At 47.4% G+C, this 18,618-nt stretch overlaps 1 protein-coding gene across 1 annotated transcript in view; it reads right to left on the minus strand.

The window, feature by feature from the left end:
- The window catches only part of mapkbp1 (mitogen-activated protein kinase binding protein 1), a 260,224-nt gene extending 246,169 nt beyond the window's left edge, over positions 1–14,055 (minus strand). Inside the window, exon 1 of the mRNA XM_072265081.1 lies at positions 13,699–14,055. Within this exon, the coding sequence (XP_072121182.1) occupies positions 13,699–13,815 (117 nt within the window). The 5' untranslated portion in view covers positions 13,816–14,055. The remainder of the gene's footprint in view (positions 1–13,698) is intronic.
- Positions 14,056–18,618: the final 4,563 nt, after the last annotated feature.

The raw sequence follows: 18,618 nt of genomic DNA on the forward strand, positions 1-18,618 counted from the left end.
AACCATGACCAAGCAGATTGAACAATTCATCATTAGGGCCATTCAAAAGCCTGATAACAGCAGGACAGAAGCTTTGCTTGAGTCTGGCAGTCAGTGGTCTCAAACGTTGATATCTACTGGAGAGGAAAGGAAAGAGAATGACCGGGGTGGGAAGGCTCCCTGATTATTTTGGCTGCTTTCCAGAGGAAGTGTAGACACAGCCAATGGAGAGGAGGCTGGTTTGCGTGATGGACTGGGCCGTGTTCACAACTCTCTGCAATTCCTTCCCATTCTTGGGCAGAGGAAGAGTGCCATACCAGGGCATGGTGCATCTGGAGAGCATGCTTCCTAAAGTGTACCTATAAAAACTCGTAGGTCATCGGGGATCTGCTGAATTTCCTGAGGATGTACAGGCAACAGCGTGCTTTCTTGGCAGTAGTGTCAATATGGTTGGACCAGGATAAGCTGATGATATTTAAACCGAGGAATCTGATGCTGTCAACCATCTTCACCTCTGCATACAGGATTCTAAAGAAGCTTGCTCTTTCCCCAAACACGCTGCCAATCTGTATTTCTGATGTTGACTGATAGTTCATAACAACAACTCTCCTTTATATAGTTCCAGTGAATGCTGGAAACACTCAGTAGACCCGACAAATCCTTTCGAAACACAGTTAAAGTTGCAGGTTGAAGACTTTTCATCAAAACTGGTTCAATACTGTGAGCCAACTGTTTCACTCTCCACAAATGCTGCCTGAGCTGCCGAGTACTCCCAGCAATTTCTCTTCTCTTTTCAGATGTTCAGCATCAGAGTACTTGGTGTTGTCGTGCTAGTGGCACAGTGAAATATCCCAAGGTCCTGCACTGGAGTTTCACTAGACAACATCTGGCTCTGGGCCAAGGGAAGGTAACAGCAGCACAGTCCAGCAAGAGTTTGGAGAAACTGGTAGTTATGATGGGAGGAATGAGGTAGTGCTGGACTGAGAGACAGTTCATAGTGAGAAGCAAGGCACAGGGACGAGGCATTTTTAAGCATGGCTTAGGACACAATGGCAGTGTTCTAGATGAGGTCAAGCTTACAGAAGGGACAAGATGTCCTCTCCTTGCCCTGCCGTGAAACTGAACATGCTAGATATAAAGTGTGATATTCATTACTGCAAACATGAGGAAGTTACAGAGAATTATATGTTGGACCCAGAGGCTGGTGGGGTGGCAGGTAAGGACTAGGTGGGGTGGCGGGAGGATGGGGTGAGAGCAGATGTGCGTGAAATGGGAGAGATGTGTTTGAGAGCAGAGTTGATGGTGGAGGAAGGGAAGCCCCTTTCTTTAAAAAAGGAGTACATCTCCTTCGTCCTGGAATGAAAAGCCTCATCCTGAGAGCAGATGCGGCGGAGACGGAGGAATTGTGAGAAGGGGATGGCATTTTTGCAAGAGGCAGGGTGAGAAGAGGAATAGTCCAGATAGCTGTGAGAGTCCATAGGCTTATAATAGACACCGCATCGGGAGCACCGGACGCAGTATCACCCCAGCCGACTCACAGGTGAAGTGAGTCAATATATTGGCGAGACCTGACGCAGACTGGGAGACCATTTTGCTGAACACCTACGCTCTGTCCACCACAGAAAGCAGGATCTCCCAATGGCCACACATTTTAATTCCACATCCCATTCTCATTCTGATATGTCTATCCACGGCCTCCTCTACTGTAAAGATGAAGCCACACTCAGGTTGGAGGAACAACACCTTATATTCCGTCTGGGTAGCCTCCAACCTGATGGCATGAATATTGACTTCTCAAACTTCTGTTAATGCCCCACCTCCCCCTCGTACCCCATCCGTTATTGCCCATCCTCTGGGCTTCCCCCCTCCCCCTTTCTTTCTCCCTAGGCCTCCCGTCCCATGATCCTCTCATTTATCTCTTTCGACAATCAACTGTCCAACTCTTGGCTCCATCCCTCCCCCTCCTGTCTTCTCCTATCATTTTGGATCTCCCCCTCCCCCTCCCCCTCCCACTTTCAAATCCCTTACTAGCTCTTCCTTCAGTTAGTCCTGACGAAGGGTCTCAGCCTGAAACCTCGACTGTACCTCTTCCTAGAGATGCTGCCTGGCCTGCTGTGTTCACCAGCAACTTTGATGTGTGTTACTTACATTCATTACTGGCTGCTTTTGCAACAAAGCCTGGTTGGTGACGTTATTGGAGTTGGTAGAACACCTTCAGGTTTTACTGAGAGAGGGCAGAAACAAACAATCTGTGCAAACCGACTGTTCCAAACCCCATGTACTGACCACTCTCATCTTGGCTGCGGCAACAGCTGGCAATGTACAAGATTGGAAAAAGAAGATTCAGCTGCCCAATGGGTCACAGCCTTTTCCAAGAAATAGTGACTTCCCAGAAAGGTTCCTCAAACCTTTTTCCCAGGAATAGGTGCTGCTCTCTCACTAATACACTAAATCTCACTTCCCCCTTTCAGAAATTCATTACGTGTTAACAGACAACAGAGGTCAAAAGCCCATCAATTGCATGCCATCAGAGCAATCCCCATTTCCCCGCTTCTTACTTCCTTGGCCCTTTCTGAGCTTCACAATTCTTTTGCTATTTACCTACACTGCTGTGCAATTTGCAGTGGCCAGTTAAACACACCGATACACCTCTGGGATGTGGGAGGAAGTCAGAGTGCCCACAAAACCCACGTTGTCTCAGGCAGAACGTGCAAACTCCACATGGACAGCACCTGGTCAGGACTGAATCCAAGTTACTGGAGCTCTGAGGTCGCAGCACTAACTGCAGACAGCATGCCACCCCACTGCAAAGGTGTTCAAATCAAATGGTTCAATTTAATATCAGAGAATGTATACAGTCACCATCGTCATCAAATGCCTGTTACGCTGCCGGCATTTAGGGCACCAATGAAGGTCCTCCACCTCTGTCTGTCCTTGGCCATCTTCTCTATTGTGCCCCAGGTGTGGTTCAGAGTTCTCATTCCTGCCTCTACGGTACAGTGACACATTGTGTCTCTGGTCTCCTGTGTTTCCTCTGTTCTTCGGGGGTCCAATGAAGTGCTGCCTTGATGATGGAGTTGGCTTCTCTCCTCATCACATGCCCAATCCATCTCCAACGTTTCCTCATGATGCTTATGGCCATCTCCTCTTGATGACACTGAAGGAGTAAGGTGTGGTTGGAGATCTTTCTTGGCCGGAAAACATGGAGGGCCTTCCGGAGATTCATGGTGTGGACTGACGAGAGCTTGGCAAGGTCGTTCTCTGTTACACGCCAGCACTCTGACCTGTAAAAGTGTGTGGACAGAGCACAGCTCCGGTACGGCTTCACCTTGATGTGGATACTCTACTTGGTTGATCGCCATATGTTGGTCATTGACCTGAGGACATTTCTAGCTTTGCTGAGTCTGCACTGGATGTTGCCTTTGGTCCCACTGTCCTGCCGAAAGCTGCTGCCCAGGAAGGTGATTCTGCCAGTGCTGGGTACATTGATGCCGTATGCCTCGATGGGAGGAGGAGAGACTCTACATTGAGGGTCAGGGTCCCAGTCTTTCTCTGGCTGACTCTGAGTCCAACCTGTCCACTAAAGAACACAGGCACTCAGCTCTCCCTTGCAAGTGCTGGCATGTACGTGATAGTTATGTGAGGTCATCCACAAAGTCAACATCTTCTAAAATATGTACACAGTACACAACCTTAAATTCTTACTCTTCGCAGACATCCACGAAACAAGAAACCCCAAAGAATAAATCTAATCCTTCCATTGGGTATTCAATTTTTAGATGTAACTCAGTCACCACTGTGTCTACGGCTGTTAAAACAAGTTAATGTGTAATTTATCCGTACATTTACATCTTTGAGTGCTTCAAGAACTCAACCTATGGATTTGCTTACACTTTTGGTGTGCGTGTTTAAAGGTTTAGTACAGATGCACTCAAGACCACAGGAATCCCAGCAACTCACAAACATCATCATCATCATTATGTGTCATGTGATGCGGGCAAGCATGGTTTATCCACAACCAAGACTGTTCTTGGCCAATTTTTCCACCAAAGTGATTTGCCATTGCCTTCTTCTGGTCAGTGTCTTTACAAGACGGGTGACCCCGGCCATTACCAATACACTTCAGTGATTGTCTGCCTGGCGCCAGTAGTTGCACAACTAGGACTTCTAATATGCACTACCTGTCCTAAGGGGCTGTCTGGAAAATGCCTGTGTGTGACTTTGTCTAATGTGGGAAGGCTGATGCACAGGCAGCCACTACATGGTCCTTGGCAGATCGGGGTCAGGGTCCAGTGACGAGGAGTGCAAGAAGACTGGGACACTTCACTGCTGCAGCTTTCCTCCACCTTCACCACCGTTATAATGCGTCACCATCTCCCACCAGCTCCACCACTGAGGTCTCTGTTGGATCGCTCTTCGTCTGGACCCTCACCCCTGACCTTAGTGCCAAGGGTGGCCCTACCAGGAGATAATTGCTGAACGGCATCACTTTCCGGATCTCAGGATTTCGCAAGCCTCTCCAACACGACAAGCTGATGATCCTTGGAAACATAGGTGCCACCCTTGGCATGAGGAACTTTGGAGTAGGATAGCAGCGTAGCAGTGTGGCGCTATGACAGCGCCAGCGACCCAGGTTCTACTCCGCCACCATCCGTCAGGGGTCTGCATATTCTCTCCGTGACCACCTGGGTTTTCGCCGGGTGCTCTGGTTTCCTCCCACATTCCAAAGATGCACAGGTTAGTAGGTTGATTGGTTACGTGGGTGTAATCCGACAGCGCAGGCTCAATGGGCCAGAAGAGCTTGCTACCGTGCTGTATCTCAAAACAAAAAAAAAATAAATAAAATTGCAAGTAAAACAATAAATGAATGGAAAAAAAATACACCTGAAGTCAGTCAGTGGCACCGGTTGTCAGAGGAATGGCTCCAAGTGAAAGTGATTTACTCTTCATATCAGCTTTAGCATGGCTCCCGTTTCCATCAGACCCTGCACCTACTCTGTGTTTCATCTCTCTGACACCAGATCTGATCTTCATGGTCCCAGGCTGATGACGTTTACAACCACCTAACCGCCAGTCCCACGGCGAGAATCCACCTTCAGCTATTATTTCCACAGCTCTTGTTAACACAGTGTTTAGGTTAAAGTACCCAGGGGGAGCGGCCAGCTGGTGGCGTAGTGGCATCAGCGCCGGACTTCAGAGCGAAGGCTCCCAAGTTCGAATCCAGCCGGCTCCCTTGCACACTTTCCATCCATGCTGGGATGAGCGTCGAGCTAGCAACTCAGCCTCGTAAAAACAAGAAAGCCTGCTTAAAAAAACGCTGTCATGACGGCGTCCCGATGACTCCACTCGGAGTTAAGGGCTTTCTTCTTCTTCTTACCTGTGGGAGCACAGTCTCTCACAAGCAGTTCAGACTTGTGAAGGAGCATGTTGAGGCATTTCCTTCTACCACACCTAAAGGCTCAACGATTTCCTCAAAGCAAAAGCACAATCCAAGCTACCATGAGGAACGACTGCTACAGTGGGAGCAATCAGTGGTAACATTGCAAAATGCTTTAGCATTGTTCAGGCTCCCAGGATGAGCCCTCAGCAACTGATAACTTTTCAAAAAAGGGGAACAACAACCAATTCCTACAAAATCAATGAAATGACTCTTGGCAGCAAAATCCCCGAACTTCACAAGCACAAACAATTCAGACCAGGAAATGTGGGATTTGTGATTATGAAGATGACTGTGCAAGCCTGTATGTTCCAGGTTCAGGACGGAAATCCTAAACTGGGAAATTAGTTGGGTATGAATTGAGTTGTGATGATAATCTACTGAACAGGAAAGTGTTTAGAACAAATGGGGATATGCCTGATAGTGATGAGGAGGTGCAGCTCAGGTCTGCAGCTTCCGATACCAATGTCAAGGATGGTCCCATTAGAGCTGCCGATTGACAACAGGGTTGACAACGTTAGCAGATCTAAGCCAACTTCTGTGGAGCTTATGGAATGTGGAGTCCCCAAACACAGTACTGGAATCTCAGAGCAGGAGAATCCACAGTCCTCTGGAAAGTGACTGAGCCAGGGTCAGAGTTCCACAAGTATGTCTTTAGGGGCAATCGATCAGTGGGGCCAGCCAGGATGAAATGCTTGCAACTGACCCAGTTAACTTGAGACAGTAACATGGCGAAAGGGATTGATTGTCTTGTCTCCCTTTCTCTTCACCATTTACACCTCGGACTTCAACTACTGCACAGAGTCTTGTCATCTTCAGAAGTTTTCTGATGACTCTGCCATAGTTGGATGCATCAGCAAAGCAGATGAGGCTGAGTACAGGGCTACAGTAGGAAACTTTGTCACATGGTGTGAGCAGAATTATCTGCAGCTTAATGTGAAAAAGACTGAGGAGCTGGTGGTAGACCTGAGGAGAGCTAAGGTACCAGTGTGGACATGGTGGAAGATTACAAATACCTAGGGATACGAATTGACAATAAACTGGACTGGTCAAAGAACACTGAGGCTGTCTACAAGAAGGGTCAGAGCCGTCTCTATTTCCTGAGGAGACTAAGGTCCTTTAACATCTGCCGGACGATGCTGAGGATGGTCTACGAGTCTGTGGTGGCCAGTGCGATCATGTTTGCTGTTGTGTGCTGGGGCAGCAGGCTGAGGGTAGCAGACACCAACAGAATCAACAAACTCATTCGTAAGGCCAGTGATGTTGTGGGGATGGAACTGGACTCTCTGACGGTGGTGTCTGAAAAGAGGATGCTGTCCAAGTTGCATGCCATCTTGGACAATGTCTCCCATCCACTACATAATGTACCAGGTAAGCACAAAACCAACAAAAACCAATTTCCCCCGGGATCAATAAAGTATGACTATGACTATGACTATGACAAAGGATCGCTAGAGTCTACAATTAGTCAATCTATTAACCAACAAAAGAATGATTTTGGGCAACGGGTTAATTGAACCTTCTCCCATTATGTTTGTTACTCTCTTCTCCCATGAGTCATAGTTTTACTGGCCACCATCACTCCAATTTGGACCAGGCGCTTCACTAACCGTGTCCAGTTTGTGATTATCCAGCCCAGGATGAGAATATGTTGGAAGGTTCAACATAAATGCTCATTTCTCAAAAGAAGAAGAAGCAGTTATGCTGAAGGTTATGACTGGGATACTTTAGGGTGAAATTGGGTGTTAGGGTTTTACTGAGGAGCTGCGGGTAAAAGGTCAAAGGCTTTGTTTTGTGGATTAAAGGTTCTTTTTAAGGACTAATATTTTGTGTTTGATGTTACGAGTTAGACGTACAGTTAGGAGTTAGGGAATAGGGCCAAGAGCTCTGGAACAGATATTTCAGGGGTCAAACTGATAGGCTTGTTTCAGAAACGTGCACTTTGTAATGTAAAACAGAGTCAAGGGGTATTCGAGCCCATTACTTACTGCCCAGCTTCAACAAAGTCTAAATGAGGGCCAGGGTGGTAACAGGGAATTGGTGATAAAAAATTATGTGTTAGAAGTTGGAGGTGGTAGTTCAGGAGAGAAGAGAAGCTCCTGATGGAAAAAGGTTCAGCTTTGGGTATTCCCACACATTATCACTGGAAAATGCAATCTTCTCTTTACCTCCTCTTCTCCACAATCTCCAGTATCAATTACTCCTTGGTTTTTTACACAGTAAATTACTGCCACAGTTTATCTCCTTCTTTGGACCTGCCATTCTTGCTCCCCCCACTTTGACATAATGGCACGGCTGGGAAAACTGCTCCTTCCCAGCTCCAGGGACCCAGTTGGAAACGCAGTGCCATCTGTGTAGACTTGGCATACTCTCCCTGTCACCACGGGCCCTGCTGATTGCTCCCATGTTGAAGGATGTGGGAGTTGATAGATTAACTGGCCACTGTAAATTGTAAGTAAAGCAGAGTGGTAGTTGAGAGGAATCTGGGTAAGTATCAGTACTTGAAGGTCAGAGTGGATTAGTTGGTCATTTTTGTGCTCCATGACTGAATGACATTTCCAACATCTCCTGTCCGAATGTCCTTTCCCTTCCTCTTTCGGTCCTGTACCCATTCACCAGCTGTGCCTCACAGGAGATCCACTTGTTTGAGTCAAACCAAGTACAGGTACAAGTACAATTCCTCACTCCAGAGATGTGGGCTGAGGGTGCTCTCCACACACTGTGTGAACTGTCTAATAGGCAAGCTTTCTCGTTGTTCAGTCGTTTAGTCAAGTCTGACTCTTCATGACCTCATGGACCACAGGGTCCATAGGGTTTTCATGGCAAGCTATGGAAGTAGATTGCCAAGCCTTTCTTACAGCTGCTGCCCGGGTTGGGACCCAGCTGGGCTTGAACTCAGGACCATCTGGCTTGAAGTCGAGTGCTGATGCCACTACACCACCAGCCAATCAGTAGGCAAGCTACTAAACTCAAATACATGGAAAATATTACATGCAGCTGTTCTGAAGATCAAAAACATAAGAAACAGGAGCAGCAATAGGCCACTTAGCCCTTCAAGTCTGCTCTGTCATTTAGCAAAATATGACTAATCTTCCACCTCAGCACCATTTTCCTGCACTAACCCCGTATCCCTTGCGTCTTCCATATCCGGAAATCTATCAGTCTCCACTCTGAATTAAGTCAGTAACGGAACCTCCACTGTCCTCCTGGGTACAGAATTCCAAAGATTTACCACCATTTGAGTAAAGGAATTTCCACTCATGTTAAATTTGAATGGTCGGTCCCTTATTCTGAAAGAGTGGTCCCTGGTTCTAGACATCTTAATCAGGGGACAGGACAAGCTGAGGTTGTGAAAGGTGCTTCATAAACAAATGACCTGAGTGAATATCTGCAGACAGCAACCAGGTTTCCCTCTTTGTGTCTAACATTCTTGATTCTTGATATCCACACCAGGTGATATCAGATCCCTGACCTCATGAATAAACAATAACCCCAAGGATGGTGAGAAGACAGGTCCAGCACCGAAGAGACCAGCCAAATTCCCTGCAACTTAACTGCAATGTTACTTGTTAGAACACTAATATAGAGCACAGAGAGAAAAATACATAACTCCTTTACCATTTTCATATCAGAGGAACATTTCAAATAATATAATTTACTTTTCAGTTCAGTGATCCCTGTTATTTCAGAAAAACATGTAAACAACTCCAACTCCAGCCAAGCCTCACAAACAGAAGCAAGATGATTGATTAGGTAATCTGTTTTGGTTCCAGGAAAATAAACCTTAGAAACTATAACATTGGCATAGATCTCCTAAAAGGGCTGTGAGGGATGTGATTTTAAATCCATTGGAAGATCTTCCAAGGTCAAACATAAAACATGGCGTTTAGCAGGATTTGGACAGAAATTTTGACCCCAAATCAAGAGATTAAACATAGAAACATAGAAAATAGGTGCAGGAGTAGGCCACTCGGCCCTTCGAGCCTGCACCGCCATTTATTATGATCATGGCTGATCATCCAACTCAGAACACCGCCCCAGCCTTCCCTCCATACCCCCTGACCCCCGTAGCCACAAGGGCCATATCTAACTCCCTCTTAAATATAGCCAATGAACTGGCCTCAACTGTTTCCTGTGGCAGAGAATTCCACAGATTCACCACTCTCTGTGTGAAGAAGTTTTTCCTAATCTCAGTCCTAAAAGGCTTCCCCTCTATCCTCAAACTGTGACCCCTCGTTCTGGACTTCCCCAACATTGGGAACAATCTTCCTGCATCTAGCCTGTCCAATCCCTTTAGGATCTTATACGTTTCAATCAGATCCCCCCTCAATCTTCTAAATTCCAACGAGTACAAGCCCAGTTCATCCATTCTTTCTTCATATGAAAGTCCTGCCATCCCAGGAATCAATCTGGTGAACCCTCTCTGTACTCCCTCTATGGCAAGGATGTCTTTCCTCAGATTAGGGGACCAAAACTGCACACAATACTCCAGGTGCGGTCTCACCAAGGCCTTGTACAACTGCAGTAGTACCTCCCTGCTCCTGTACTCAAATCCTCTCGCTATAAATGCCAGCATACCATTCGCCTTTTTCACCGCCTGCTGTACCTGCATGCCCACTTTCAATGACTGGTGTATAATGACACCCAGGTCACGTTGCACCTCCCCTTTTCCTAATCAGCCACCATTCAGATAATAATCTGTTTTCCTATTTTTGCCACCAAAGTGGATAACTTCACATTTATCCACATTAAATTGCATCTGCCATGAATTTGCCCACTCACCCAACCTATCCAAGTCACCCTGCATCCTCTTAGCATCCTCCTCACAGCTAACACTGCCACCCAGCTTCGTGTCATCCGCAAACTTGGAGATGCTGCATTTAATTCCCTCATCCAAGTCATTAATATATATTGTAAACAACTGGGGTCCCAGCACTGAGCCTTGCGGTACCCCACTAGTCACCGCCTGCCATTCTGAAAAGGTCCCGTTTATTCCCACTCTTTGCTTCCTGTCTGCTAACCAACTCTCCACCCACACCAATACCTTACCCCCAATACCGTGTGCTTTAAGTTTGCACACTAATCTCCTGTGTGGGACCTTGTCAAAAGCCTTCTGAAAATCCAAATATACCACATCCACTGGTTCTCCCCTATCCACTCTACTAATTACATCCTCAAAAAATTCTATGAGATTCGTCAGACATGATTTTCCTTTCACAAATCCATGCTGACTTTGTCCGATCATTTCACCACTTTCCAAATGTGCTGTTATCACATCCTTGATAACTGACTCCAGCAGTTTCCCCACCACCGATGTTAGGCTAACCGGTCTATAATTCCCCAAAAGCCCAAATCTACACCAATCTGACATCTACTATGGGGTGGGGTGGTTCAGCGTAATTGCCTCCTGCAGTGACTTGCTGGAGCACAGCCTGAAATGAGCAACTTATGATCACTCTCCATTGGCTCTAGTTTTCTACCAAAAAATGCTACAAGTATTTCAAGAGGACAAATGCAGCCGGCCCTATAATGTACCTCCAGGATCAATTGGACTGGGAAAACCTGCTACCCAGGTTGTCTGAAGAATTGGTAATGTCATCTTTCAGACCCTCTCCACTGTTGCTCACTGGGCTGTGAATCCCATTGTCTCAGCGTCTCTGAGGTTGGGTGAGACTAGAACTGGAGGTCATGGGTTAAGAGTGAAAGGTGAAATTCTTAAGGGAAACCTGAGGGGGATCTTCTTCACTCAGAGGATGGTGAGAGTGAATTAGCGGCAGCAGTGGATACGGGTTTGATTTTCAGATCATTTGGATAAGTACATGGACAGCAGGGGTAGGGAGGGCCATGGTTAGGTGCAGGTCAATGGGACTAGGTATAATAATAGTTTGGCACAACCTGGATGGGCCGAAGGGCGTGTTTCTGTGCCGTAATGCTCCATAACTCTGTGCTGCTCCCTTCACTACATTCAGTATGTTGCAGACTAAAAAACCCCGATGACACCCTGCCCTACCCGACCACTTCTTTCAAGTTCTTTATTATTTCTGACTGCTCGACTACTGTCGGATTTCTCTAGTTAACTACAATAGAATGTCAAAGACATTGACTTTGCACTCCTGACCCCACTCACAGTACCTGCACCCTAAATGCAGTTTCACCCCCATCCTTTCGCAGAGTATTGAAAGCACTGACACCCAACTTGACTGGGAGGTTAGCTTCCAATTGCATACTTACTCCATCATAAGGACTTGGATGCAACTCAGTCCACTATTTTTTAAATTTAATTAACATACAGCGTGGAATGGGCCATTCCTTTCCTTCGGGGCGCACTACCCAGCAATCCCTGGTTTAACCCCAGCCTAATCCCAGGACAATTTACACTGACCAACTAACCTACCAACCGGTGCACATTTGGACTGTGGCAGGAAACTGGAACACCCAGAAGACACCCACGGGGTCACGGGGAGAAGGTACAAACTCCTTATGGACAGCAGTGGGAATTGAACCCGGGTCGCTGGTACTAACACCACCACCACTGTGCTGCCTATCGCCACAATTATCTCAATAATCAGGCCACAAAGTCTTTGTCTGTGCCTTTCCTCTGGTCAAGTTGCCACCTCACCCCAGTCTGGTTTCAGCTCATTCTGAAGTTCAGCTGGATGCACCATCCCATCCTCTCAGGCCTTAAGCACTGGGTGCCTGAGATGCAAGGCAGAGGGATTATCAGCCGTCACTCCATAGTCCTGCAGATTCACAGCCATGCTCCATCCTTATTGTGTGAGGTGGGACCCAGGGAAATCTGCAATGTATGTCAAACTTGTACACTTGATCTACAGCTGTATCCAAATCCTTTCCAGATTACTAATTCAAAACTGTCACTCTGGCACAGGCAAAGCACTCTATGAATACCAATGTCACACACACAGGCAGCATCTCACAAATGCTGACATTCCCTGTAGATTCAAATCAAGGAATATCAGGACTCTGCTCATGGGCAGGCAGCTACGAAGAGTGACACTCCAGTTACAGGCAGAGTGGGTGATGAATAGTGACACTCCAGATACAGGCAGAGAGACCCAACCCATGAACCGTGAGATTTCAGTTCAGTTACAGGCAGACTGGGTGATGAACTGTGACGCTCCAGACACAGGCAGAGAGACCCAACCCATGCACAGTGATATTTCAGTTCAGCTACAGGCCGACTGGGTGATGAACTATGAATTACAGATGCAGGGAGAGGGGCCATTAACAGTGATATTTCACTCCGAATACAGGTGGAGTGGGTAGAACTGTTTCACTTGCTGTAGGCAGAGACTAGACTGGTGAAAAGTGATGCTTCACTTTCAATACATGTACAGAGTGGGCTCTGAACTGTGGTGCTCTAGATACAGGCAGAGTGAGCCAGCTGTGGACTATGCAACCCACATCCAGGCTGAGTGGCGGGGCAATTCAACTGACAACATTTCAGATCCAAGAAGGGCATTAACGTGCTGGTTAAAAGCAGAGTGGCAGTTACATTTCTGATACAGGGAGTCAGCTGTAACATCTTGGTACAGACAGAACCGCGGTGAGTTACAATCCTGACACAGAGTCAGGTGTGACACCACCAATACAGAGAGAATTAATGGCGAATCAGGGCACAGACAGAAGAGCGGCATCCTAGACCCCAAGCTGGGCCATGAACAGTGTTTCAGTCACAGGCTAAGAGAACCATGCCGGGGGGATATATAAGGCCATAACTCCAATCGCGACCTCAATGCCAGGTTGACAACCCGAAGACCAGAACCAATGGGAGACAACCCTGAGATACCGACGCATGAATTCTGCACACCTCTGACAAAACTCAAGCTTCACTTACATGAATGCACGCTCAGCAATAAAGCAAATGTGCTCTCCGATTTGCCATGGCAAGCTGCTCTCTCTCTCTCTCTGCCGGGCGATCGCTATATAAGGGTTGGGTGCTGTGCCGCTAGTCCACTCGCTACACAGTACCCTGCTGCACCACGTTACCTGTCAACACTCGGTTACAGTACATGCAAACATCTTTTATCCAGTCACTTAATGCAATTAATCGCTCGGTTATTCATGCATTTGAAACTCTCCCTCTGCCTACACAACCTCCACCCGGACATTCGCCTCTTGCCCGGATGATACCCGGGGCTCCTTTGCATTTTCGTGCGCTGCTGTCGTTGGAGATCGGGTTGCATTTAATGCAATCGTAGCAATGCATTGCCCGGCCGCCTCTTACATGTTGCATTGGCTGGGCAGACGCAGGAGACACTCACCTTGTCCGTGATATTCTTCCCCGTGCCGTGGTGTTTGCTCCTCCGCAGTTTGAGCGAAGGGGAACGCAGCAGTTTTTTAATCCTGGTGGTGATGGTGGCAGTTCCTACATCGGCCATAGTTTCTCAGCCAGTCTCCTCTCCAGATCCCGAGCCTCCTTCCTTCCTCCCGAACCGGCTCCCGATCCCCGCTCGCAGCGCTCACTCCAGCCGGGCGTCTGTGCAGCCGGTCGACATAGTCCCGCTCCCTCGCATCTGCCGCCCCGGAGCGGCGCTGGGGCACGCAGGCTCACCCGGCCGGGGTCCCTGACATACACGCTGCCTATCCCCCGACCGGACAGAGACCGGCCTGGTCCGAGCAGCTCCTGCTACCCGATCCCACTGAAATATCGCCCCTTCCGACGGGGTAAAACATTACACAAAGTCTCCGTGAGATGCACAGGCACACGGCACAGACTGACTCACTCTGTACTGTAGCAGGGCGCAACGAATTGACCCAAATACAACCCCTTACCGAGGCACATCACCAACAAACCCAAATGACCACCAAATAAATACAGACACTCCGAATCAGCTGTACAGGGCGTGTACATCCAGCAATACAATGAACTGTGCATTAGGTTTGGAGACACCAGGGACAGCTGTACCTATATCATGCATAGAACCTTAACACATCACATACACGGCCATTGCATATACATCTATAGTGTTACAGGGGCAATCATATATGTGCCAAGCTATTGTTGGCAGGATTTCAGGTGGTGACCAGGAGGCGTACAGGAATGAGACAGATCAGCTGGTTGAGTGGTGCAGCTACAACCTTGCACTCAACGTCAGTGAAACCAAGGAATTGATTGTGGGCTTCAGGAAGGGGGAGTTGAGGGAGCACACACCCGTCCTCATCCAGGGATCAGCAGTGGAAAGGGTGAGCAGTTTCAAGTTCCTGGGTGTCAACATCTCTGAGGATCGATCCTGGGCCCAACATATTGATGCAGTTACAAAGAAGGCACCACAGCAGCAATATTTCATTAGGAGTTTGACGAGAGTTGGTGTGACACCAAAGACACTCACAAAGTTCTGCAGATTGGTGAATCATTGGGCTCGCTTCTGACCTGTACAAAAAGGATGGGTTACACCTGAGCTCGAGGTGGATCAATATCATTGCTGGCAGGTTTGTTAGAGCCGTCGGGGAGGGCTTAAACTAATTTGGCAGGGAGATGGGAACCAGAGTGATGGGTCATATGATGGAGCAGTTGGTGTAAATGTAGATATGGTGTGTAGTGAGGATAGGTACTGTAATGGAAAGTGCATAATTGGATGGGTTGAAATGTCTATTTTAATGCAAAAAGTATCAGGAACAAGGAGGTGAGCTTGGACCATTAAAGAAGGGGAAAATGTGCCTGGAGTCTGAGGAGGCAGGGGATGCCCTTAATGAGTACTTTTCTTCAGTATTCACTGGTGAGAGGCAACTTGACCAATGTGAGGTCAGCATAGGACAAGCTGATGTGCTGGAACATAGGACGGGCTGGAATTTTTGAAAAACATAAGGATAGATAAGGTGATGGGGCCAGACCGGATATACCCAGGTTACTACAAGAAGCAAGAGGAGATTACTGAGTCTTTGGCAATGATCTAGGTACAGAGGAGATGACAGGGGTAAGTTTTTTTACACAGAGAGTGGTGAGTGCGTGGAATGGGCTGCCGGCGACAGTGGTGGAGGCGGATACGATAGGGTCTTTTAAGAGAATCCTGGACAGGTACATGGAGCTCAGAAAAATAGAGGGCTATGGGTAACCCTAGGTAATTTCTAAGGTAGGGACATCTTCAGCACAGCTTTGTGGGCCGAAGGGCCTTTATTGTGCTGTAGGTTTTCTATGTTTCTATGTTTACATCCTCACTGGCCATGGGGGTAGTACCAGAAGAGGGTGGCAAATGGTATTCCTTTGTTCCAGAAAGGTAATAGAGATAACCCTGGGAACTGCAGACAGGTGAGTCTAATATTAGTAATGGTTGAACATTGAAGAGTATTCTTAGAGACAGGATTTACATGCTGTTGGAGAAGTACAGTCTGATTCAGGATAGTCAACGTGGCATTGTGAAGGGCAGGTGACAGGCACGAATGTAATGGAATTACTTGAGGAAGTGATGAAACACATTACTGAAGGCAGAGCAGTGGACAGATTTTAATAAGGTGTTCAGCAAGGTCCCCATGGTAAGCTCATTCAGAAAGCCAGGAGGCATAGGATCCAGGGAAAGTTGGTTGCATGGATTCAGAATTGGCTTGCCCACAGAAGGCAGAAAGGGTAGTCGATGGAGTGTGTCCCACTTGGAGGTCTGTGACCAGTTGGTGTTCCACGGGGATCTGTTCTGGGACCCCTGCTCCTTGTGATTTCTATAAATGATTTGGATGAGGAAGTGGAAGGGTGGGTTGGTAAGTTTGCAGATGTCAAGAAGGTTGGTGGTGAGGTGAATAGTGTAGTAGGTTACAAAGGGGTATTAATAGGATGCATTGCCCAGCTGGGCTGAGAAATGAGAGATGGAGTTCAGTCCGGAAAAGTGTGAGATGATTCACTTTGGGAGGTGAAACTTGAAGCAGAGTACAGAACAATGGCAGGAGTCTTAGTAGTGTGGAAGAACAGAGGGGTCTTGGGGTCCTAGTCCATAGACCCCTCAAAATTGCAGCACAAGTTGATAGTGTGGTTAATGAGGCATATGGTGTGTTAGCCTTCATTGGTCGGGGGACTGAGATCAAGAGTCAAGAGGTAGAGTTGCAGCTCTATAAATCCTGGACTATGTGTTCAATTTTAGTCACCTCGTTATAGGAAGGGTGTGGAAGCTTTGGGGAGAATGCAGAGGCAATTTACAAAGATGCTGTCTGGATTGCAGAGTATATCTTATAAGGATAGGTTGAGCAAGCTGGGACTTCTCTGTTTGGAGCAAAGCAAAGGAGGATGAGAGGTGACTTGATAAAGGTGTACAAGATGATAAGAGGCATAAATCAAATGGATAACAAGGGACTTATTTCCCAGGCTAATACGAGGGGGAATAACTTAAAACTGATCAGAGGAAAGTACGGAGGGTGGGGAAGAATGTCATGGAATCATAGAGAAGTCACAAAAACAGGCCCTTCAGCTTACCTAGTTCATGCCGAACTATTAACCTGCCTAGTGCCAATGACCTACACCCAGACCATAGTCCCCACCACCCCCATGTCTCTCCGATTCATATATCTACATAAATTCCTCTCAAATGTTGGAAGTAACCCTGCTGGCAGCTTGTTCCACATTCTCACCACTGAGTGAAAAAGTTTCCACTCGTGTTTCCCCTTAAACATTTCACCTTTCCCCCTTAACCCATGACCTCTAGATCAATTTTGTCTGCCTTTACATTGTATCTCATCCCGTTGACTGCAAATTTTTTTTAGATTATGAGGACACGCAGTCCTCTTTTATTGTCACTTAGTAATGCATGCATTAAGAAATGATACAATGTTCCTCCAGAATGATATCACAGAAACACAAGACAGACCAAGACTGAAAAACTGACAAAAACCACATAATTATAACATATAGTTACAACAGTGCAAAGCAATATCGTAATTTGATAGAAGGACAGACCATGGGCACAGTTAAAAAAAAGTCTCAAAGTCTCTCAGAAGTCCCATCATCTCATGCGGACGGTAGAAGGAAGATAAACTCTTCCTGCCATGAGCTTCCAGCGCCGCAAACTTGCCGATGCAGCATCCTGGAAGCACCCGACCACAGTCCAACTCTCAGTCTGTCCGAAAACTTCGAGCTTCCAACCAGCCCTCTGACACCGAGCACCATCTCTGCTGAGCGCTTCGACACCGGCCAATAGGCAATAGGCAAAGCTGAGGATTTGGGGCCTTCCCCTCCAGAGATTCTCGATTGCACAGTAGCAGTGGCAGTGAACCGGGCATTTCAGAAGTTTCTCCAGATGTTCCTCCGTGCTTCTCACATCTGTCTCCATCAAATCAGGATTGTGCACGGCATCCTACTTCACAAATACGATATCATTTCGGAGCGGCCGCGCACGCTGCATCGTGCCGCCATCTTCTCCTCCTGCTGTACCATTTTTTGCCCTATTTTGCCCTATCATCAGCCTCTCCTTGCTAACAGTCTCACTATACACTGCCTCTGCTTGTAAACTAACTACCTCATCCCCAGCGCTATCACTCCAGTTCCCATCCCCCTGCCAAATTAGTCTAAACCCTCCCGAACAGCTTTAGCAAACCTGCCAACAAGAATATTGGTCCCTCTCGGGTTTAGGTAGCACCTTCCCCAAAAGAGATCCCAGTGGTCCATAAATCTGAACCCCTTCCCCCTGCACCAGTTCATCTGCCAAATCATCCTATTCTCACCCTCAATGGCACTTGACACAGGTAGCAATCTAGAAATTACTATCCTGGAGGTCCTGCTTTTCAACTTTCTACCTAGCTCCCGAATATCTTTCTTCAGGACCTCCTCCCCTTTCCCTTCCATGTCATTGGTGCCAGTATGTATCAAGACTTCTGGCTGTTCACCCTCCTCCTTTAGAATTCTGTGGATCCGATCTGACACTTCTCTGCTCCTGGCATCTGGGAGGCAACACACCATCTGAATGTCTCTATCACGCTCACCGAACCTCATCTCTATTCCGCTGACTATGGAATCTCCTATCACCACTGCAGGCCTCTTCAACTCTCTTCTGTACTGAGCCACAGCACTAGACCCAGTGCCAGATACCCGGTGGCAATGGCTCCCACCCGGTAGGTCGTCCCCCTCACCAGAATCCAAAGTAGTATCAGTGAGGGGAAACTTTGCAATGTAACTGGGAAGTTTTGACAGAGCTGCCAAAAGGCTTAGCCAACTGCCATTGCATTGGAGAGTGTGTGAACTCAAGCCAAGTAGGCTGTCAGGGACA

Source organism: Mobula birostris, chromosome 1 (assembly GCF_030028105.1).
Source record: "Mobula birostris isolate sMobBir1 chromosome 1, sMobBir1.hap1, whole genome shotgun sequence".
NCBI lineage: Eukaryota > Metazoa > Chordata > Chondrichthyes > Myliobatiformes > Myliobatidae > Mobula > Mobula birostris.